The following is a 23,748-nucleotide window of genomic DNA, read 5'->3' as shown; positions in this document are numbered from 1 at the left end:
CATAGCCGTGCTGGGTCTTCATTGTTGCGCAGGCTTTTCTCTAGTTGGGGTGAGCTGGGGCTGTTCTCTGAAGTTGCAGTGCAAGGTCTTCTCTTTTCTGTGGCTTCTCTCACTATGCAGGCTGACTCGGGGGCATGTAGGCTTCAGTTTTCTCTGTTCCTGAGCTCTAAAGCACAGGCTCAAAAGTTGTGGTGTAGGGATTTAGCAGCTTCATGGTCTATATGCAGGATCTTCCCATACCAGGTATGAAACTTGTGTCTTCTGCTTTGGCAGGTGGATTCTTTACCACTGAGCCATCAGGGAAACCCCCTTTACTCATTTTAAAATTGTTTTGTTACTATATTATTGAGTTGTAAGAGTTCTTTATATCTCTCTAAATTAGAGTTCTTTATATCTGGAGGAGGAAATGGCAGCCCACTCGAGTATTTTTGCCTAGAGAATCCCATGGACAGAGGAGCCTGGCGGGCTACATGTAGTCCATGGGGTCGCAAAAAGTCGGACACGACTGAGCGACTAATGTTAATACTATATATATTCTGGATAAAAGACTTCCATCGCATATATAATTTGCATACCTTTTCTCCCATGCTTCTAATTGTTTTTCTTTTGAAGCAAAAATTTTTCACTTTTGGTGAAATCCTATGGATTTCTGTCTCCATTAGGTACTTTGGGTGTCATAATCTAAGAAAGCATTACCTAATCAAAGGTCCAAAGGTCAAGGGGATTAGCAAAGGTATTTTTTTTTAATGATCTTTTCTACTGCTTGATTAGAACATTAAAGTTTTTGAAGCAAATCCAGGGTTATTGGTAAACTCTTGTTTATTTTGCATAATCTAATATGAAACCTAAAATAGCATGGGTTCAGGAAATTATCTTTTGGAATGTGTCCTTTGAAATCTGCCTGGGAAACTGCTTGTGTAAAATGCCTTTCCTTATCTCTGTTTTGAGTTGACATTTTAAAATTTCAGTTCCTGTAGTTTCTAGTCTGTGACGCAAGTGCTGAACAGATTTCCTGTTCAGATCCTTTGAGCAGCCATTTTGTGAGCTATTCTGCAGATTATACTGTCAGTGACTATGTTTTTTTTTTTTTCTTAAGCATTTTTTAAATTTCTTGTTTCTCAAATCCTAAGAAGGAAGCATTCACACAAGAGATTGCTTAGACACTTTGTAATTTAAATTTTATACTTTATTCCACTATACAGAAGGATCTATTATAATAAAATATTTTTCAAGTCATTTTTGGAATCATTGTTGCCATTTTTTTCAGGGGTATGTACATTTATTTGTATGTAAATATATCTAAATATATAGTGTTATATCTGTATATGTGAGTATATGTAGAAATATACAGTTTTGCTTAACTTTTTGATATTTTTCGTTTGAAGTTTTCCACTGTCAAGGGGAATCTAAAGGGAGAAAGTAATTTTGGGCTAGATTCTGACCATTGACAGATAAAGATCTTCTAATATTTAATTCTACCTTTGTCAGTTTTATTGATTTGTAATTGGCATACATCACCATACCTTGCTTTAATTAGATTAGATGGAGTTTAAAAATTCCATTTTACTAGATATATGTATAATCTTTATTAAATAAGTGGTTATTTCAGAAATTGATGAATTCTGTAAAACAAATCCCCTTTCTACCTCAGGGACCGTTTACACTTGAGACGGACTACAGAACAGCACGTACCAGAGGTGGAAGTCCAAGTCAAACGTAGAAGGACAGCCTCACTGAGCAATCAGGAGTGAGTACAGTCAGGCCCTGAGAACCAATTTAGGGCATTTTCAAATTGGAACAAAGTATGCTGCCACGGGGAATTTAAATAAATTTAATTAATGAAAGAAGCTTGTGCATGTTATATTGATATAGTAAAAAAGCAATTAAATTATCCATAACCATGTTGTCCTAACTTATGCTAAAATTTTAGTAACATGTATTTCCTTTTGTCTGTCCATGTGTAGGTAACATGGTATGTTCATAAAGTTCTACCTTCTTCAACATATTAAAGTTGTTTCTGCTTTATTATTTGTTACACTTTTGTTGTACTTGCCAAATATTCTGTGCTTTGAAGAGATGTAAATTTATGTATTCCTGTTTGCTCTGCAGTCTTTAGAATATTTTTAGTTAGTGCATTTGAAATGTATGCATTTTTCTCTTAATTTAGGATATGAATGTGTTTCTAGAAGGAGCATTTCAATTAAAACTATATTAACATTTCTAAAGAGTCACAACTTAGCAGCTAAAACAATAACAATGACATGATACATACTGAATCTGTATTGGGTCTTGTGCATTTTGTTATTACCACAAATCTTGATACTTATGAGTGGTAAAATTGTTTTTCTTTCCTAAAGCTGTTATTTTTCAAATTGTATTGCTATTACTAATACATGAATATAATTTTCTCATAAAAACATGTAATTTTGAGATACACAGTGAGTATCAAGTATCACCAGTCCATTCCCCTCCCTGTGTCTCCCCAGAGATAAATCCTTTGGTAGTTGGATCTCTTATCATTTCAGACCTTTTAATATGCATTCATGTATACACATATGGAGTGTGTGTGGAGGCATGTTTGTTTATATACAGAAGATTTATTGTGTAACAATATGCCTTGGGAGTCTTTCCATGTCAGGCATTCTTACTAATGGATGTTTACATTGTTTGCATTTCTTAGTTATTGCAGTGAAGAAAGGCGCAGTCAATCTGAAAATTAATATTATAGTTGTCTCTTGAATAACGAGGGAGTTGGGTTGCAGTCCCCCACATAGGCAAAAATCCCCATGTATCTTTTGAGTCCCCCCAAATTGAACTATAAATTGCCTCTTGTTGACTAGAAGCGTTACTGTCTATATTGACAGTTGACTGAACAACATTTTTATGTTAAATGTATGTCTACATATATTTTACACGTTCACGACATACCTTTCTTTTTTTTGATGTTTCTAGGCTCTGGTTTGCCTGCAAGTTTTTCAAATTGTCAAAAATTTCAAAAAAAAAATCCCCAATATCTATTGGGGGAAAAACATATATAAGTAGACCCACACAATTCAAACTCCTATTTAAGGGTCAACTGTTATTAATATTTATTTGTATTTTATTTCACTTCTTCAAATATGAAGTTTTTACATGGGTAGCATTTTGTATCTTATTTTTGTTTTTTGCTCATTTAATATGTGGGAAAATTTCAGTATTTTGCATATTTAAAATTATTGGCAAGGAAAAAGATTTCTCTATTTTCCCATGTCTGTTTTACTTTACTTATTCTTCATAGTTCATTATTCTTTCCTTTATTAAATTCACTTTAATATTCACTTTGAATATTTTATATAATTTATGATAGGCATTTCCCTGTTTTCTTTTACATGGTAATGCTATTTTTTTTCCTCCCCAGAATCTTTAGAAATGACTTGAGGTAGATTAGAGATTGTGGCAGAGGTATGGGTGGAGGAGATTTCTTGGGAGAGATCTTTGTTAGTGAGTGAAAGTTCTATTACATTTGTTACATTTTTTTAGAGCCTTTATCCAGTGGAACATCAGTGTGAATCATCAGTATAACAGGTGGTCGTATGCTAATCTTCTAAAAGCCTGCTTTAGGTTTCATTCATTTGTCCATATCTATGGAAATACTTTATTGCTTTTGAAAAAGAGACAACTTCATTTTCCTGATGTCTGTTGTATATGTTATGTATAAATACTAGGAGGTGCTGAACTAGAATCTGAGGGTAATTTTTAGTTGGAAAAACAATATAATTTCCCCAACCAACCACCTTTTTCCGCTTTGATAATAGGTGGATTATAGAAACAGGTAAGCAGCATAAATATTCTGTTCTCTAAGCCCAGGTTTTAACCTGAGCCATCTAGTTAGATTTAACTCTGGTGTGATCCCAGAGGCCCACCATGAATAACAAAGACACTTCTATCACTGGTTAAACTCAAAGGATTAGAGATTACCTCCTAGGAACCATGGACAAAGTCCAACCTGATTCTTTATGTTGTTGTTCAGTTGCTTAGTCATGTCCCACTCTTTGTGACCCCATGAACTGCAGTTAAAAATCTTAATTTAAAAGTATAGAAATAGTGGAAAACCATTTATCACAGTCCCATTTTCAATTCTAGCTGTTACTGAGTATTTTCATACATATGTACTTATCAGCTGCTTGCTAGTGCAGGAAGTAAGAGAAATGGGTTCCATCCCTGGGAAGATCCCTCGGAGGACACGGCAACCCACTGCAGTATTCTTGCCTGGAGAATCCCACGAACAGAGGAGCCTGGCGGGCTAAGGTCCACAGGGTCACAAAAAATTGGATACAACTACAGTGACTTAGCATGCAAGCACATACTTATAATGAGGGCAGTTTGTTGGCTGGTGATTTATTTATGCTTGTCTTGTTAGCCAGCAACCTGTGTAATTTCCTGTATCTCTTATCCTCAGGATCAGATTCACAGCCAGATAGAGTCCTACTCATAGGTAGGAATATGTTGAGTATTTTTCTAGAATTCCCTGATAACTAAAGGATGGTAGATTTACATAGTCTGAGAGCCTAAGTAGCTTGGAAGTTCTTTGTTTCAGTTAGTAACTTCTTGTCAGCATAAATAACTATCTTAAAATGTCTCATTGGAAATGCCTTAACCAATATCCTACCTCCTTAGGGGTTAAAGAGTTGTTTCCAGATTAGAAATGGTTATTATACTCTTGGTTCTTTTATAGGGCATTTTAAACCAAAAGAGCTCTTTTTTTTTCCTTTAAGTTCCTTGGTAATATCACCAAAGAGGCTAAGTATCCATCAGTTCTTGTACATTCCTATGTGCAGAGAATCTCCTCTTTTATAATTTGTTCATAATGTAATGGTGTGCTCTGAACCTTGAGGATTAAATGTAAGGGTCTTTTCATGCTTGCCTTGTTAACTATATAGGGAAATGTCTTTTCATTTATGTGTTTTGTGCTCTTGTCTTAGGTGTCACGTGTACCTGAGGCGATCTCAGCAGCAGCAAGTACCTGTGGTGGATTTCCAGGCAGAACTGAGACAGGCATTCTTAGCTGAGACACCAAGAGGTGGTTAAAGCAGTATTGGAACACCAAGGTAGCTGATTTCAAGAGAAAAATAAAAACAGGTTATAGCTGATGAAATCATGATCAGGATTAAACAACTGATTAAAGGGTAGGATGTTTGGAGGTCATTTAATTATTTGGGATATATTAGATTTCTTTTCCTTAAAGGCTTCATACAAATATAAACACATAGCAGAAAATTTTAAAAAATAAAAGCAGTACCTTAATGCTCTCACCCTGAAAGACTTTTGTCATGAGTTACTTTCTAGACAATGTAGTCTTTGCTTTTTAGGTATTTTATTCATATTTAACTTGTACTGCTTTTCACCTTAACATAAGAAAAGTATTTCATTATAAATAGTTGCTGAATATCCTGCTAATATGTTTTAGAATTCCTTTCTGTGAGAACATTATCTTTTCTGCTGATAGTTTGAAATGAAGTTTCAGCGATTTGCTTTTTGTAAAACATTAGATAGGACCATTTCCTTGGATATGCAGATGTGAAAATAAATCAAGGAATTTGAAATTAAGGTTCATGTTCTAAATTATATTATGAATTATTAGTGTTCAATTGCCATGAGAAAGTATAGTGCCAGGTACACTTTCATCTGCATTAATTATGTAAATTACATATAATTTATTTTTATTAAATTAGAAATATACATCACATCCATTAGCAGATGAGAAGCTAAATATTTTCCCAGGCTTATTTACTAGTTATTTCTTGTTTTCTTTCCTCATATTTTGTTACCCATTTGTTTGAGTCATCTGACAATGTAACAAAACTATTATTAACTCATGATTTGTCAGTGTTATGTAGATTTATTTACAGTGTCTTTGTGTTAGTTGCTTAGATTTTTAGAAAATTGCAATTAATGTTGATTAAATACTTTATTTTTCCTTTCTTAAGTTTAAGATTTGAATGACCTAAGTTCAAAGGGTTTAATATGTACTTTTCAGAAACTAAGGAAAGAAGTTTATAGATGAGTTTTCTTCTAGATTTTCTTTATTTCTATTTCAGAGTATAACCCTGCAACTCAAATTAATTCGGCTTATGGCCATCATTTCAAAAGGAGAAATCCTCCCCTACTGAATTCTTTACCCAGCATTCTCCAGTAATTGCCTGGACTTGATTGCAAGACAGTAGAATTGATTTCAGGCAGTGGAATCTGATAATTGTCCTCAGTTGTCCGCCAGAGTAAGAACATTTTTACATGAAAAAGTGTGCATAATTGATTTTTTAACCAAGAATTTCTTGGCCCTTTAGTATAGTTTAGATACTCTGGCAAGTTCCTGTATAGTATTATTTAAATCATAATTATGATCTACAAGTAGACTAATCTAATTTTCTAAGTTTTCAGTGCTAGTATCATCTGAATAGTACTAGTTACTAGAATTATTTTACAGCAAGAGTTGATAAAGTGACTCATTTATTGCCTGTTTTTATAAATAAAATTTTGTTAGCACAGAGCCATATCCATTTATTTACATATGGCCTGTGGATATTATTGACAGTACAGTGGCAGATGGGAGTATTCATGACAGATTGAATGGCAGGCAAGGCCTACAATATTTATTATCTTTCCCTTTAAAAGAAAAAGTCTGCTAGTCTCTTAGAGAACCACTTTCAAAGATGAAAACATAAGGTGGAGCCAGTAGGGGAGTGTTGATACTATAGAATGTGGTAAAGGAAAAGTATTATAAGGAGAGTAGATGAAGCAAACATTACAGAGTAGAGAATCAGATGAATTTGGTGATAAGGGTCTTGTTAAAGTCTGCTATACGTGGAAATGGGTAAAGACATTTAAACAATTGATATGTTTTCTTTTTCATTATAAAAATGTAAAGCATATGAGTGATAGCCAAGAAAAATGGGAAAGTAAACCACAGATTTTAAATAGCCATGTTTCAACCATAGTGGCATTTTTTTTTCTTTCATTTTACCCATTTGCTTTTCTTTTGAAAACATAGTTGTAATCATATTTTTAAACTATTCTACTTATGTATATCATTAATGTTCCTTCATTTTATTACATAATCCTCAATATCATTTGTAATGAATAAATGATGGTCCTTTCATGATTTACTTTTTCTTTGTACTTGTGTTTTTTTCCCCCTAGTTTGCTATGCTATTATGAATATTCTGCATTTTTAAGATATTGTATATTAGGTATTTTATATTTATTAGGATGAGGATTCAGTTTGGGTATGCAGGGTATAAAAATCAGTAATTTTTGAAATGTTTTGTTATGGTGCTTTCTAATAACACAATAAGCAGTATTGATTACCATCAAGAATTATTCAGTTGAGTCGCTCAGTCATGTCTTGATACTTCGCGACCCAGTGGATTGCAGCACACCAGGCTTACCTGTCCGTCACTAACTCCCGGAGTCCACTCAAACTCATGATTATTGAGTCATAATGCCATCCAGCCATCTGATCCTCTGTCGTCCCCTTCTCCTCCTGCCTTCAGTCTTTCCCAGCATCAGGGTCTTTTCTAATAAGTCAGTTCTTCACATCAGGTGGCCAAAGTATTGGAGTTTCAGCTTCAGTGTCAGTCCTTCCAATGAATATTCAGGACTGATTTCCTTTAGGATTGACTGGTGGATCTCCTTGCAGTCCAAGGGACTCTCAAGAGTCTTTTCCAACACCACAGTTCAAAAGTTGAAGAATAATTACTACAGTGATAATTTCTTAGTACCACCTTCGATGTCTCTTTTTTTCCCCTTTGATAAACACTTTCCAAAATGGAAAAATTGTTTTCCTCTGGTTTAAGTGGCATTGCTTTGTGGATTAATAGTTCCCACTTACTTGTGTTTCTCACATTAGACTTGTGTGCATTTTTTTTTTTCGGTGAAGGGTCTATTTTACCAGGTGAATGGAAACTAATACTATACCATTGTTCTGTGACTTATCATTTTTTGTATGTTATTTGGCCAAGTCCGACCATCAGATCTTTTGATTAAGGAAGCTTTACATATCTACATAGTTTAATCATTTCAGAGTCTACCCTTTTCAAAAATTTGAGAACTCTTCTTTCTGAGGAGTCCCAGGATGTAGTCAGGTCCCCTGGACCATTTATTTGTTTATGTCCACTTCCATGGGAAATTTATTATAACTGCTAATTCCTTAGTGCAGTGTAATATTGCTGCTCTTGTTTTTTTTTCCTCTTAAAGCATTTTGTTCTTCTTTGCTGTGGAGATAACATTTGATCACTCTACAAAGTAAAATATCTCCTTTCCCTCACAAGGATTCATGGTTAGAGTTTGCTGAATTTAGGAATGAGATATAGCTTTCTAAATTTCAAGTGCATCTCATTAAGAGAAGCCCATTCTTAACCTCTCCAATTAGTCAACCCCTATTCTGAGTGAAATGTTACCTCCTATTTATATGGATTATTTTATACATATTACATATTTATGTCCCCAGTTCTGTAGGTCTCCAGTTCTTAGTCCATGATTCAGATCCCCAGGTGCATTTTTATACTTGGTAATAACATAGTGGTTGTGGGAGGAGTTAGGAACCTCAAACAGGTTAGAGGGACAGATATAGGCCTGACTGGCTTCCTTTTGTGTTCTGATCTATTATACCAGGAAATCTTTGTTTACATTTGTTGATCTCTTAATAGCTAAGCTGTATGAACCAGGTTTGGTATGTGTTCACTGAAATACCAAGCAGGATAAAACATTTGGAATGGGTCTGATTGGGAAATCTGGACTCTGAAATCTTTTGGCACTTGAAGGTAAAATCCCTGACTCTGAATTATAAAATTCCATTTGAGGGGTGACTGACTACAAATTTCTGCCTTAAATGCCCATTTGATACTGGTTCCCACTGAAAAGTGAAAGTGTTCATTGCTCAGTTATGTCTGACTCTGCAACCTCATGGACTATTGCCCGCTGGGCTGCTATATCCATAGAATTCTTCAGGCAAGAATACTGGAATGGGTAGCAGTTCCCTTCTCCAGGGGATCTTCCTGATGCAGGGATTGAACTCAGGCCTCCTGCATTGCAGGCAGATTGTTTACTACTGTCTGAGCCACCAGGGAAGCCTATTATATTAATCTTTATTTCAGAAACCTTTCTGTGATTGCATTTCTTTCCTTTAAGTGAAATTTTGAAAAGCCATATCCAGCGCTGTTTTTTTCACCCGGTAATCACTGTCTGTGGCTCATTGTCTAGTAGCATCTCTCCATTTGGGAATAAGGGCCAGGAATACTGTCTTATTGAACATTCAGCTGTTTTTGTTCTTTGGAGGCACTAGTGGCAATATTAACTATAATCTTAGCAACTTTGAAGATTATTTGACGGTTCTGACAATTTACTGTATAAGAACAGCTTTATTGGTTTATGTTGTATATACCATAGAATTTGCCCAGTTATAAGCAGATTGCTGTTCAGCCATTGCCACACGTCCTTTTAGGGTTTTCTGTTGCCCAAGTAAGATCCCTTTGTGCCATTTAATTCATTCCCCAACTCCATCCCCTATTTCAGATAACCACTTAACTTTCTGTCTCCATGGATTGCTGAAGATCTTAAATCTTAGCTATACTATCATAAAAGTGGAAATTGCTACTGGTTCAAACATATACCAAGGTTTCCTGAATTTATAGACTGCTCTTTTATAGAGAATCATGTCAGAATTCAGAACATTTAAATTATAGGCCTGAAACTTTTAATGTGGATTTGGATTAAAATTACATTCTTCCTCTGCAATTTTCTGGAAGAGTTTGAGCAGGATAGGTATTCTCTAAACTTGATAGAATTTGCCTGTGAAGCCATCTGGCCTTGGGCTTTTGTTTGTTGGAAGATTTTTTATTACAGTTTCAGTTTGCATGCCTGTGATTGGTCTGTTCATATTTTCTGTTTCTTCTTGGTTCGGGTTTGGAAGGTTATACTTTTCCAAGAATTGGTTCCATTTCTTCCACCTTGTCCATTTTATTGGCATGTAATTGCTCATACTATTCTCTTATGACCCTTTGCATTTCTGTGTTGTCTGTTGTAACTTCTCCTTTTTCATTTTTCATTTTGTTGATTTGAGTCTTCCCCCTTTTGTTCTTGATGGGATCATCAGTTTTATCTTCTCACAGAACCAGCTTTGCAATGAATTTTGCTGTAGTCTCCATTTCTTTTTCATTTGTTTCTTCTGATCTTTGTGATTTTTTTCCTTCTACTAGCTTTGGGGTTTTTTTGTTCTTTTTCTAGTTGACTTTAGGTGTAACATTAGGTTGTTTATTTGATGTCTCTTTTTTCTTGAGGTGGCTTGTATATCTATAAATTTCCCTCTTAGCACTGCTTTTATTGCGTCCAATAGATTTTGAGTTGTGCTTTCATTGTCATTTGTTTCTAGACGTATTTTGATTTCCTTTTTGATATCTTTAGTGATCTGTTGGTTATTTAGAAGCCTGTTTAACCTCTATGTGTTTGTGTTTTTTATAGTACCTTTCTTGTAGTTGATACCTAATCTTACAGCCTTATCAGAAAAGATGCTTGAAATGATTTCAACTTTTAAAAATTTAACCAAGGGTTTGATTTCTAGCCCAGGATGTGATCTATCCTGGAGAATGTTCCATGTGCACTTGAGAAAAAAGGGAAGTCTATTTTTTTGTGGATGAAATACCCTGTAGATATCAATTAGGTCTAACTGATCCATTGTATAAGTTAAAACTTGGGTTTTCTTATTGATTTTCTGTCTGGATCATCTGTCCATTGGTGTGAGTGGGATATTTTAAGTCCCCTATTGTGTCACCCTGTTACCAAAATCAGACAAAGATGCCACAAAAAAGAAAATTACAGGCCAATTACTGATGAACATAGATGAACAAATCCTCAACTAAATGCTAGCAAACAGAATCCAACAGTGGGCTTTATCCAGGGATGCAAGGATTCTTCAGTATACACAAATCCGTCAATATGATTCACCATATTAACAAATTGAAATATAAAAATCACATGATCATCTCAGTAGATGCAGAGAAAGCCTTTTACAAAATTAAACACCCATTTATGATAAAAACTCACCAGAGAGTAGGCATAGAAGGAACATACCTCAACATAATAAAGGCCATATATGACCAACTCAGAGCAAACGTTATCCTCAGTGGTGAAAAACTGAAAGCATTTCCTTTAAATTCAGGAATAAGATGAGTCCACTCTCACCACTCTTATCACTATCATTCAACATAGTTTTGAAAGTCCTAGCCTTAGCAGCCTGGGAAGAAAAAGATATAGAAGGAATCCAGATTGGAAAAGGAGAAACTACGTTTACTGAGGGTAGGATTGACTTACAGAAAAAGCTGCACACAGGATGGGATACGCATGGCAGTTTGCATGTGGAGAACAAAGCTTTGGAGAGAGTCTGAGTATGGTCATTTTATTTTATTTTTTTAAGAAAACCTAATACCCTCCAAGTTCTCTTTAAAATGTAATGAACTGACACAAAATCTTTCTAATTGTAGGGAAGTACTGCCTCTACGTTTTACCATCCTTACTGAATTATTTGCATAACTTTGTTAAACTCTCTTCTAATCTATTATAGTTTCACACACACCATTCTTTTTTGTTGATGCCATAGATCTTAACCACTATTTAAATGATTTTATTTTCACATAAGAAAATAGATGATTGTAAATTACTTAACCAGCTTACTGTTTGTAAATTTCTCTATTGAAAACAATGGAGACGGCAATCTTCCTTGAAATGTTTGTATTGTTGAAAGTACAATTATACTAGATTTGTTTATGATACCGAGTTACTTTTATATGTAAAAGCAAATTGCCATTCGTGGAGAACATAATGTGTATGTTTGCTTTTTAAATATAATTAGCAGTTTGATACCACTTACTAGTTTTGGCTAGGTTTGGTTTATACTTATTAGAAGCATTTTTTTTAAGTATATCTGGGGAAATGATAGTATTCTAATGCTTGTTTCTTTGATTACTAAGAAAGTTGACTGTACATACATGTAAGCATTCGGTAGTGGTATGTCGCCTTTTGACAAAGGTCATCTTAAGCAGGTACGTGATAATATATTACATTCTTAGTGAAGAGATATTTCTTAGCATTATTCTGAAGGGACTTTGGCGTGGTGCGGGGAGGTAACACTGAGGTTGAAAGCATTTAGGTGGTTTAGCCAAGGAGCAAAATCTGGGCTAACTCAGGAGGAATTCAAATGGAGAAACTTAGGAATACCAAAATGTTGAAGTTGAGATTACTTGGTATTAATTTGTGACCAGAGAATTAAACACCTTAGAATAAGGATGGAAAAAGAGAATACTACATTTTGGGACTATTAATAGAAAATTAAGCTTATTTTTGAAACTTTTAAGAATTTCTGTGTAAAATTACATTCAACAAACTGATAACTTACAGGTGTGCAAAAATGGGAGATAAGGTGATCAAATAGTGAAATTTGGTGTTTAATTGGTGGATATAAGAATGAAATGGAGTGATTTAAGTTTTCTGCCTGTTTTAAACCATGGTAGATGTGGTGCAGCTTGATCATGCTTTCCTCTGCAGGCTCCATCTACTATTTGAAGCTTCTGCCTCAGCTTGCATTGTTTGTAAGAGAACCTGCGTCATACCTTTATCTGTAGCCTTCACTTAGGTCTTAAGGATCCTGAAACTTTCCTGTGGACATTGAATTTGGTGGAACAGCAATCATGGTAAGATGTTTATTAGGGTAGAGGGGAAAGCAGCTACTCTCTCAATATATTGGATTTCCAGAGTGTGGGTGTTTTGGGATTCTTAATAGGGAATTCATCTATAGTGATGATACCTCATTGCATTGAATAAAAACTGGAGAAAACCTCAGTATGTTGTCCTGTTATAGAGATCTCGCATTGTGAAGAAAAACAGAACAGAATTTTTGGTCATATTTACAGTGGTGAGGCATCACCTGCAGATAGGGGACTCGAGGTGAGATTTTAATAGATTGAAAAGTCTACTTTGAAAATGGATGGTCCAGCAAAACCACAGCCGAGGAACAGGCTTGGAATCAGTGGGGAAGAAAAATGGAGGTCTTTGAGGCTTGATTGGTACAAAGGAAAGCAGTCTAGAGAGATACAGCATCCCGATCTGTTTCGTAGTTCTGTTTAAGTTTAGGTAACCAAGAACATACATTCTTAATGGGAAGGATATTCAAAGGAACTGAAAATTAGTTTTTGAGGAATGAGAAGAATCTTAGATTTTTACAGTGGTTTGGGATCTTCCAGAGGTCCAGAGTATGTATGTAAATAGTATTTCTATTAATAGCATATTAAATAGCATATATATTTATATATATATATAGCATATATTTCTATTTAATAGCATATTAAAATTTCAGTGGAGTGGTCACTTGGGATGAAAATCTTTTTAAAAGGTGCCTTAGTGGCACCTTTAAAAAAAATAAAAGTTTGAGGATCACTGATGAAAGTTCTGAATGATATAAGAGGTAGGATGTAAGCTAGGATAGAGGCCTTTAAAAGAGAACTGAAAAATAATACATTGTCTTTACATTGGGTTGACGGAAACTGCAAACTTTTTGATGGAGATAGGAATTTCCTACCAATTGTCTCGGTGTCTAGTAGGAAAAGAAATAGTCCTCAGGATCAAGTACTCTGCAGGAGAGTGAGATTTGAGATTCAGATTGGGAAAGGACAGGGATTAGAATGATGGTATGCTAAAAGGGAGAACTGGGTTTGGGAATCTGTTGGGGATGTCATATATTTAGGGCAGTGGAAAACTACATAGGGATTCTGAAAAGCAGACCATTCCATAGAGGATTATAAGTGGTCCTGGGTCCAAATTTAGTATCCTAAAGGTAAGGTAAGAAAAGGTTGACTGCATGATGTTTTTGATAAGAAAGCAGCCAAATTTGGATTGGTATAGGAGTGGGGAAGAAACAGGAGAGGTTTAGAAAGTAGCTGCAGACAGTGATGACTAACTCTTACCTTACTCCTTCCAGACTGTGGGAAAGAGTAGCAAGATGCTGCAGCACATTGACTATAGGATGAGATGTATCCTGCAAGACGGTCGTATCTTCATTGGCACCTTTAAGGCTTTTGACAAGCATATGAACTTGATCCTCTGTGATTGTGATGAGTTCAGGAAGATCAAGTAAGGCCACTTTGGATTTGGGCAGCGGGGTCCTGAGGGAGAGGCAGAACAGTTTAAGGGTAAAGGAGGGTAAAGTAAGTCATTAGGGTACCTGCTGAAGGAGACAGGAAAAATGGCAGTCCTGTCCTGGTCTCATCTCTGAACTGGATGAATCTCCCAGTATTAGAGTCACCATATCCACACTACTATTTTATTATTTTATTTTATTTTAATTTCAAAAGTACAATTATGAACTAAAACTGAGGGAGAAAGCTGTATGCTACTCTCAGAATAACAATTTATGTTTATTTAGAAAATTGAGATCAAAGGAATTGTAAGAGTCACAATTACTCTTCATGGTTGAGTTGAAATGAGAATAGAATAGTTCAGGCCTGGTCTAGCAGTTGTTCAGCCAGCCTCTTTGCCTGCCTGTTGTTTTGTCTGAACTCACGTGGTCAGTGTTGATTTGGTGTTGGCCTCTAACCTCCCTTGCTTATTTGTTTTGGGGGTTTGTCCATGCTGTTTCTCCAGAAATAACTTCAATATGCTTGTGCCTTACCTACGATGCAGTGCTCTTTGCACCTGTGTTTGAGGAACTTTAACAATGAGAGCGTGGCACTTGGTAGATCCCAGAGCTATTATACTCAGTTGGCTTTTCATTCAGAGTATTTGAGTCAGTGCTTGTAATATCTCTAGATGTTCAAAATGGTTTTGTATCAGGCTCTTATCTAGGGGCAGAATTTACATTGACCATTGGCTTGATTTCTTCTGTTCCCACAGTCGATGATACATTGTCCAAAAATTTAATTTGACCAATTCACTTAGAATTTTCTGTATTAAGAGAAAGGTGATGATGCTTTGCCTGCCTACTATACACGTCTGTTCTCAGATCTTAATAGAATCTATAACATATTCCTTGTCTTTTTGTTTTTATTTATTCTTAGTTTTCTTCCTGCATATGAAGTTGGATCATTTCAGAAATTCTGGATGATGAATGCTAAGTTAATGATCAGTGTTAAGGTTTTGTTTAATCTACATTTTTACTGAAAATGATTTTTAAAAAATTACAACTTTGATAAATACGAAAGACAATTGAGAGTGCTTTATCCTTAATTTATGTCTCATTCTTCAGTAGTTTTAGGGATAATTTCACCTAAATAAGGCACTATCTATATGGTAGAAGTTGTATGCATATATGATTTTTGCTGCTGACACATGAGGAAGTTAGACTAACAGAGGTTCAAAAAGTTTTCAGAAAGATTTCCCTTGATTATATCCCTGCATACTCAGTCACTTTGGGTGTGTCTGACTCTTTGCCACCTCATGGACTGTAGCCTGCCAGGCTGCCCTGTCCATGAGATTCTCCTGACAAGAACACTGGAGTGGGTTGCCATCTTCCAGGACTCAGATCCACGTCTCTTATGTCTCCTGCATTGACCGATGGGTTGTTTACCGTTAGCATCACCTGGGAAGCCAGTCCCCATGGTTATACAGTATGTGGTCAGTCTAGGAATAAGCAGGTGTCTGCTATTAGGCTGTTATTGCCTGTTGCTGTTCTCATCCCTATTTCACTTGTCTGTCATCAATATTTACTTATTTAGTTAAAAATGATTTAAATCCATTTTAACATAAAAACTTGGTTTCAGTGTTTCCTGTCTTCAAAGTCTTAGCCAGTGTTAATAACTTTATAATGATCTCCTTATAATAGAAAGAATTCAATTACTGTGTAGTGCATTAGAAAATAATGTAGTGTTGTAGGTCTATTATACTTCAAAAACAAACTCAGAAAACGAGATCAAATTTGTGGCTGCCAGAGGCAGAGGGTGGTGGGGTGAATTGGATGACAGTGGTTAAAAATTATGAGCTTCCATTTGTAAGATAATTAGGTGCAAGGGATGGAATGCAGAGCATGAGAAACGAGAGGAACAGTGCTGTCTGTTATATATGAAAGTCATTAAAAGGGTTTTCATCACAAGGAAGAACATTTTTTCTTTTCTATCTGTAAGACATGTTGGAGGTCCACTAAAATTGTTGTGGTAGTCGTTTCATGAAATAAGTAAGTCATTATGCTATATACCTTGAAGTTAACACAGTATGGTTTGTCAGTTGTATGTCAGTAAAACTGAAAGGAAAAAGATAAAATTCCAAGTTTTGCTATCAGTAAAGACCCTTATGCTGGAAAAGATTGAGGGCAGGAGGAGAAGAGGGTGACAGAGGATGAGATGATTGGATGGTATCACTGACTCAATGGGCATGAGTTTGAACAAACTCTGGGAGACAGTGAAAGATAGGAAAGTATATTGTGCTGCAGTTCCTGGGGTCGCAGAGTCGGCATGACTTACAGTTGAACAATAGCAACAACTATTAAAAGAATCTTAGCAATGTTATTTGCATCTATGTTTCACAAAGAAGAAGTTAGTTTTGCTATAGTACAACATTGAGGGAATATTCTGAAAGTTTGATGTATGGTAGGAAAAGAGCTCACCTTTATATATCGAGTCTAGTTTTCTTTGTTTTTGTCACACCTCAGTAACTGAGCATGACTATCTGGGCATGGATTACTGTCTTGATAGGTAATTATCTATAAAAATGTTAGTGAGTCAATCCATAACTTATCATACTAAAATTTTCTTCCTGTTTATAGGCCAAAGAATGCTAAGCAGCCAGAGCGTGAAGAAAAGCGAGTTTTGGGTCTGGTGTTGTTGCGTGGGGAGAACTTGGTTTCCATGACTGTGGAGGGACCACCCCCCAAAGATGTAAGAAAGATGTAGGACAGGACAGAACATTAATGTGGGAGGGAATCACATTGTTTGAATGATGTGCTCAATGAGTGTACAACAGAGACGAAGTACACTATACCTTTGTCAAAATGTGCCTGGCACTTGATAGAAGTTCTTGTTTGTTTATAATGGGAGATTAAGCATATTCTAATGAGTTATGCTGACTACAATCTAGTTAAGGGTAGGACTGCTGATTTATTTTCTCTTGATAGGATCGTGAAAATATATGGGCTCCCAATTTGACTAGTGTACATCTAGTCTGTAGGATGCTTCTCTTGATGCTGTTTTCAATATAGAACCTCATATGAGATAGGGTATGTGGGAATATGTTGGAAAGAGGTATTTAGGAATGATTATTGATAGATAGCTTTCATAAATTTGATTTCAAGCTATATATGTATTTTTTTGTTTCAGACTGGCATTGCTCGGGTACCACTTGCTGGAGCTGCAGGGGGCCCTGGGGTTGGCAGGGCAGCTGGCAGAGGCGTTCCAGCTGGTGTTCCAATTCCCCAGGCTCCTGCTGGATTAGCAGGCCCTGTCCGAGGGGTTGGGGGACCATCTCAACAGGTGAGGAACCAGGAATGTTATTGAGAGAAAGTACCTGGAATCTGATATTGAGGAGATTGAAAAAACTGAGTGAACATCCTGTACTGTGTAAAGCAGTATATGCTGTAGAGGGAAGAGAGGTAAAAATATACGTTATGAAGCCACCATGATAGCAGTAACTCAGCACTGATGAGCGAAGAGGAATATGGATGGATAAACCAGAGTTGAGAATGCAAAGGGCTGATGAGGTTAAAAGTGGACATGTTCATTTTAAAGGTAGTGTGATAGTGGTGATAGTGTGCTTTAAATGAGAAAAAATGGGAGAAGTGCAGAATTACTATAATTACTTTGTGTTTAATAAATAGTGTATGATCAGCCTTTTATTTTCTGTATTTGAATGATGTGAGGAAGTGTTTATATTTACTGTCTGTCTGTGTGTTCTTTCTCAGGTAATGACCCCACAGGGAAGAGGCACTGTAGCAGCTGCTGCAGTTGCTGCTACTGCCAGCATTGCTGGAGCTCCAACTCAGTATCCACCAGGACGGGGGACTGCACCTACACCTGTTGGTCGAGCAACCCCACCTCCAGGTAAGGAATTGATGGAGAATTTGGTTCTAAAAAGAATTCTAAAAGAATTTGGTTGTTAGATACCAGTGTGGATCTGTGAAATAAAATCATGATGACCAAAATCACTCTTTAAGAAGATACTGAATTAAGGCCCAGCCTAACTCCCTAACTAGGAACTTGGAATATGTTTTCACTTTTGGCCATTGATTTTTAATGAAAAGCTATGGACTCTTGAATTGGGATGATCTGACGTAGCAATGGTCAAGGAGAAATTTGTTCAACTCTTTACTTACTACCTGGCTTATTTTTTTAACTATTATCTTGTGCTTTATGCTACCATCTTAGCTGATTTATGTGCCTTTTTTTCCCTGCTATTTTTCTTTCTAGGAATTATGGCTCCTCCACCTGGTATGAGACCACCCATGGGCCCACCAATTGGGCTTCCTCCTACTCGTGGAACGCCAATAGGCATGCCCCCTCCAGGAATGAGACCCCCTCCACCAGGGATAAGAGGTGAGTGACTATTAATAATTTTCTCAGTGGTACTAGCCAGGCCCCTGAATATTTATGTTTGTCTATTTTTTTATGATCTCATGGAATTTTGCTTTTTCTTTTCAAGGTCCACCTCCCCCAGGAATGCGTCCACCAAGACCCTAGGATACTGTTGATCCTTCTTAGTCACTTTTTGTTCTGCAATGCAGCTTGTGAAATGTGTGAAATGTTTGTGAGCTTTTGTCCCCTCTGCTCCAGTAATATTAGCTAATAAATGCATAGAGCAATTAAACTGTGAGGTACTGTTGTACATTTTTTGCCTTTTGATGTTTTTTAGAGGTCAGAGTTAAGATTGGGATTTTTCTGGTCTTGAAGTTTATGAGGTAAATCCTGTTAACCAACTCATTTAAATAATTTTGTCTTTATGTCGTATGGTAAAACTGTTGTGATACTTGTTTTAGCTTCACAACTTTGACTTTGTGCACTGGCTGGTATCATATAATAAACTTTATACTGACCCCTCTACTTTACCATGCCAATATACTTGAAGGAAAGTAGGGATGTGATGCCTTGTAAGGCCATCTATAGAAGGAAACTGATACTGAATTAGATTTTGTTTCTTCAATCAAAGTATTTGAATGGGAAGGTTCTCCCTTCCTTGCAAACTTACTTCAGTTGATGACCTTTTTGGACATAGTGTCTTGTGCCTTTCTGGTCAGAGAGACAACGTGATCCTGGAGTAATCATCATTCCCTACCAGTGAGTAAGTATTTACAAATTTTAAAATGAATGGTAGAATATGGGTCCTGGGAGACTTCCTTTAAATTTTACTTTTAGGCTGCACCGTGCACCATGTAGGATCTTAGTTCCCTGACCAAGGATCAGATGCACACCCCCTACGTTGGAAGCATGGTGTCTTAACCACTGGACTACCAGGGAAGAACCTAATTGACTGTTAAGTACCAGTTACAATCATATCCAGTGATGTATGGGAAGTTCAGAGAAGTAGACAATATCTTCCAAATAAATAATTAACAAATGCCCAAATATCTAGGTCTAGTTAGAGTTGATAAGGAACAGTGAAATCTTTTAAAAGGAAGAGGTTGGAGGTTTTAGGTTTTATGGCTAAGGTTTCAACTAGACAATAAATGAGTGCTTATTGATTGTAGCAATTAGCTTGTAAAACACCACAGTTCAAGACTCGTAATAACTCCTTAGTAATTTAAGACTTGTAGACTAATTTGTCTTCTGCTTCGATTTTATCAGCAGAGATTCTATCTGTGTTGCCTTTTCCAGCTTTTAAATCATGGCCTTTCAAATAACAGTCTGTGGAAGAAGAGGGGCATTCAAAATGACTACAGGTGCTGGCCCCAACTTTATATGATCTATCCCAAAGTAATTTTTAAGATTAATGGCCACTTTCAGGTAAGAAACAAAAGCAGCCAAGCCTTCCTTGGTTTAGGAGATTTTATAATACATGAGATAACTTTTTTTAGAGTTTGTGAATGTTACAAAGAAACTTTGTGATAACTGAGCCCCAGGCATTTGGATCTCTGTAGGCAAAACCATTCTCTTAGGAGAAAATTTACCCTGATATATATGACAGATATACAACCCTCATTTTTAAATTTTTTTATTTTTTTCAACCCTCATTTTTTAGAGAAAAAGTATGTAAAGAGTTTTATTTTCTAAGAAGCTTGCTCTCTGGATCAGCTTTAAATAATTTGTGGTACATTTTTATGTTTTTGGAAAGAAAATACTCATCCTTGTATAGATCTGCTGGTGTGCATAGCGTTTGCTACTACTGCTAAGTCGCTTCAGTCATGTCTGACTGTGTGAGACCCCAGAGATGGCAGCCCGCCAGGCTCCCCCGTCCCTGGGATTCTCCAGGCAAGAACACTGGAGTGGGTTGCCATTTCCTTCTCCAGTGCATAAAAGTGAAAGTGAAGTCGCTCAGTCTCCTCCATCCATGGGATTTTCCAGGCAAGAGTACTGGAGTGGGGTGCCATTGCCTTCTCCAGCATAGCCTTTAGATATGCATATTTAAAGACTACTTGTTCTCTAATATTAATTAAAGATGGCCTCTTTTGCAAGTTAGAGGTGAATGGCAAGAACCCTAGATTATGCAAAAAGCTTACTTCCATTATTTTTGCTTGGTGATAATAGTATTTTTCTCTGCTTAGAACTTGAATTTTTTTTTCCTTTGAGAACTCTTCATTGTAGAACACATACAAAGAAAACTTAGGTGTAAGAGAAGTATGGGTATTTTGTTGTGGATTGCTAGGTCTGCTTCTACAGAGTTCTTTTTTGGTCACATACTAATACCAACATAGTCAGTTTTTAGACACTCATGAAGTAAATACTTGGCGTCTCTAAGAGTTTCTCCTACATACCTGCATTTGAATGAGTGCATGTTTCACCTAAAACATAGTTGGACAACAACTTCCTGGTTTCCTGTTCACATTTACTGTAATTTAATGTAATTTACTGTAATGTTCACATTACATTCACTGTGGCTCCATAAAGATATACATATTGTATAGCAATGTATATTTTTATTGTGGTTTACAATTTTCATTAGAATTCTGGGACTTTTGAAAATTGAGGTAAGAAGTTGGTATTTAATAATTATACTACCTTTCTGGTTTTGAGTTGTTTGTGCTATTCTGTGCTTATGTGATAGGCAAACTGGACTTGGTATAGAAGCATGTGAGATGTGACATAGTTCCCTGCTTCCATAGACTCATTAGTACTCACTTGTGTAATCATGTCTAATTTTAGAAGTCTTCTAATTTTTCCCAACTTCACTGATAGCATTGTATAAATTTAAATAAATTCATAAATAGCATTGTATAATTTTAAAGTACACAGCATGATGTCTTGTAATAGGTATATATTGTGAGATTACCACAGTAAGATGAATTAGCACATCTATTGCCTTATGGGTTATTTTTTGGTAGTAACATTTAAGATCTATATGTAAAATTTGTCATAGCAGATTTTAAGTGTACCATATATTAACTGTAGTCATCATGCTCTACATCAGATCCTTAGAATTTATTCATCATATAATTGAAAGTTTATTACCTTTGATCAGCATCTCCCCATTTCTTCTACCCCCTAAGCCCCTGGCAGCAATCACCATTCTAGTCTTCAGATTTTTTAGATTCCATATTTAAGTGAGATAGAAAATTTTTAACTTTTGTAAACAGAACTCATGTTTTGTTTTTTATAGGTCTTTACCTAAAGGAGTAATTTATGGGATTATGTGAAAATGTTAGAATTTTCAAAATCCTGCAAATATCACAAAAAAACACTTTATTGTTATTACTCATTTCAGCAAGTAGTCAGTTACAAACCTCTGTTGTTATGAAATGTTCAGATACATGTTATTGAGTTTATAATACATTGCCAGATTCTGTTTTATTCATCTTTGCATTCTAACTCCTTTGGGATGTGCCATAAATATAAAAATGTTCAAAATTTGAATTTTCTTAGATAAAGCAAATCATCTTATGGATTTTTTTTTGTCTTGAAACTTTTTCAGTCATATGCAATACCTTTTTGCCCACATAATTGATGCCTCTGAAAGGAAGAGAGAGTTTGGTTACTGAATTTTCTGATGTGTCAATGTGGATCCTACCCAGTAATGTTGCAACAAGGCTAAAAATCTTATGTAACTACGTTTAGGACAGAACAAACCACACCAGGTAAAATAATCTTGTTTTTTTAAAAAAGATCATATTGCAGAGGCCTTGGCTAGGTTTATGATGACATAGGACCTTGTCTGAATATGATGATTTCAAAATTTGAGCTTAAAAGGACACTCTGAAATCTAGTCAATGTGCCTCAATAGACTTTTCAGACATTATTCTTGGCAGAAAATGTTGTCTTGACATGTGAAAGCTGAATAACTAGAATTGGCAGGTGTAGTAGTACACTTTGTGCCAGTTCTTTAGACATCCCTTGTTTTCTTTTCGTAGATTTTTGTAATTATTTTCTTTTTTTTCTTCCTTTTTTATATGTGCACACATATATATATGTGTGTGTGTGTGTGTGTACCACACACACTGTTCAAAGCAAAAATGGAAGCTCATCTTTGGATCTCAGAAGGCACATATGTGACAAGGTGGAAACAAAGACAGAAACAAGATCAAAATAAAGGAAACTACCACATCTTGGATCAAACATTGGAAACCAGTTCTAGGTGTCTAAGTGATGTCCAGAAAGAATGTTTATGGGACGTATTTTATGAAATGCAGTGTGTGTGGTAAGTGCTGTCACATGGATGTTGGTGTTTAAGGACAGTTTATTTCTCTTCAGTTGTCTGCAGTTGATCAATGGGATCAGACCCTATCACAGAGTAAATGCTTAAGAGAGATGCCGTTACTGATTTTTTAAAAATTTTATTAGATACTTATATTAGTGAATATTAACTTGGATTAGTGACAGATTAGAATCTAGGGCTATCTGATATACTCTTAATACTCAGTAGTCAGTAAGTTTGGCTCCTCTCTGGGAATAGCTGTTTAGTAAATAGCAGGATTTATTGTAGAGAAGCTAAGTACTTTGTCATGAAGTTTACAGGGTATTCATAGGGATACATTTTAGTCATTTTTGTCAGAAGTGGAAATACGTGCAATTTGAGTTCAGAAGAGTGAGCATATCTTTGTTGCTTAGTGAGATGATGAAGTTCTACTAGAAGAGCAGTATTTGAAATCTACTTTTGCTTGTTCTAGATTTGAATGTTGATAAGTAGCATCAGCTATTCACACAGCCAGTGTATCTTTGCAAACAGTGCATAGGGTCAGTTAGTACAGGGGAGCTGCTCCCTTATTGCTACAGGATACTTAATTCAGCTTTTTAAATGGTAGATGAAGTCTTCTTTCTGTGACTTCTGCCCTTCAGTCGTAAAAATGACTAATAAAAAATTCAAAGAAATAGTAGGTGTTTTAAATATTTCTAAGAATAGAAACAATCTGAGTGAGTAGTATGTTTTCTTAGACATGGTAATTTCTACCTACAGTGGCAACCCACTCCAGTACTCTTGCCTGGAGAATCCCATGGAGGGAGGAGCCTGGTAGGCTACAGTCCATGGGGTTGCAAAGAGTTGGACACAACTGAGTGACTTCACTTTCCCTTTACCCTGTCTGGTGAACTTGGCTGGAACACTGGCTTTGAATTTTAAATAGACTGAGCAGTTTTTTTGACTAAGACAGTGAATTGTGGC

General features: G+C 35.9%; 2 protein-coding genes and 1 non-coding gene across 5 annotated transcripts in view; all 3 read left to right on the top strand.

The window, feature by feature from the left end:
* Positions 1-19,037, top strand: part of SNURF (SNRPN upstream open reading frame) — a 23,431-nt gene extending 4,394 nt beyond the window's left edge. Inside the window, exons 2-10 of one of the 2 annotated variants that reach the window (XR_005723929.1) lie at positions 1,652-1,747; positions 4,962-5,087; positions 12,574-12,719; positions 14,003-14,154; positions 16,778-16,889; positions 17,328-17,480; positions 17,909-18,047; positions 18,414-18,539; positions 18,646-19,037. Coding sequence is in view for 1 of the 2 variants with exons in the window: in XM_040257061.1 (XP_040112995.1) it covers positions 1,652-1,747; positions 4,962-5,067 (202 nt within the window). In the remaining variant the exon portion in view is untranslated. Of the gene's footprint in view, positions 1-1,651; positions 1,748-4,961; positions 7,143-12,573; positions 12,720-14,002; positions 14,155-16,777; positions 16,890-17,327; positions 17,481-17,908; positions 18,048-18,413; positions 18,540-18,645 lie in introns of those variants that run through there. The other variant, XM_040257061.1, reaches the window with a different exon arrangement.
* Positions 4,962-19,037, top strand: SNRPN (small nuclear ribonucleoprotein polypeptide N). 2 transcript variants are annotated; one of them, XM_040257056.1, is made up of 8 exons: positions 4,962-5,087; positions 12,574-12,719; positions 14,003-14,154; positions 16,778-16,889; positions 17,328-17,480; positions 17,909-18,047; positions 18,414-18,539; positions 18,646-19,037. In XM_040257056.1, exons 2-8 carry the CDS (start codon positions 12,717-12,719, stop codon positions 18,681-18,683), a joined length of 723 nt encoding a protein of 240 aa, XP_040112990.1. In that variant the 5' UTR covers positions 4,962-5,087; positions 12,574-12,716; the 3' UTR covers positions 18,684-19,037. The 2 variants fall into 2 exon arrangements, with proteins under 2 accessions (XP_040112990.1, XP_040112991.1); XM_040257057.1 differs by having other exon boundaries at positions 5,029-5,087; positions 12,651-12,719.
* Positions 19,038-22,280: 3,243 nt separating this feature from the next.
* Positions 22,281-22,354, top strand: LOC120875758. Its single transcript, XR_005724060.1, has one exon. It is a non-coding gene; the product is annotated as a small nucleolar RNA SNORD107 (small nucleolar RNA).
* The last annotated feature ends 1,394 nt before the right edge of the window (positions 22,355-23,748 follow it).

Source organism: Oryx dammah, unplaced genomic scaffold (assembly GCF_014754425.2).
Source record: "Oryx dammah isolate SB20612 unplaced genomic scaffold, SCBI_Odam_1.1 HiC_scaffold_16, whole genome shotgun sequence".
In the NCBI taxonomy this organism is placed as follows: domain Eukaryota; kingdom Metazoa; phylum Chordata; class Mammalia; order Artiodactyla; family Bovidae; genus Oryx; species Oryx dammah.
Note: the sequence above shows the minus strand (reverse complement) of the source record. Positions and strands in the feature narration are given on the sequence as shown.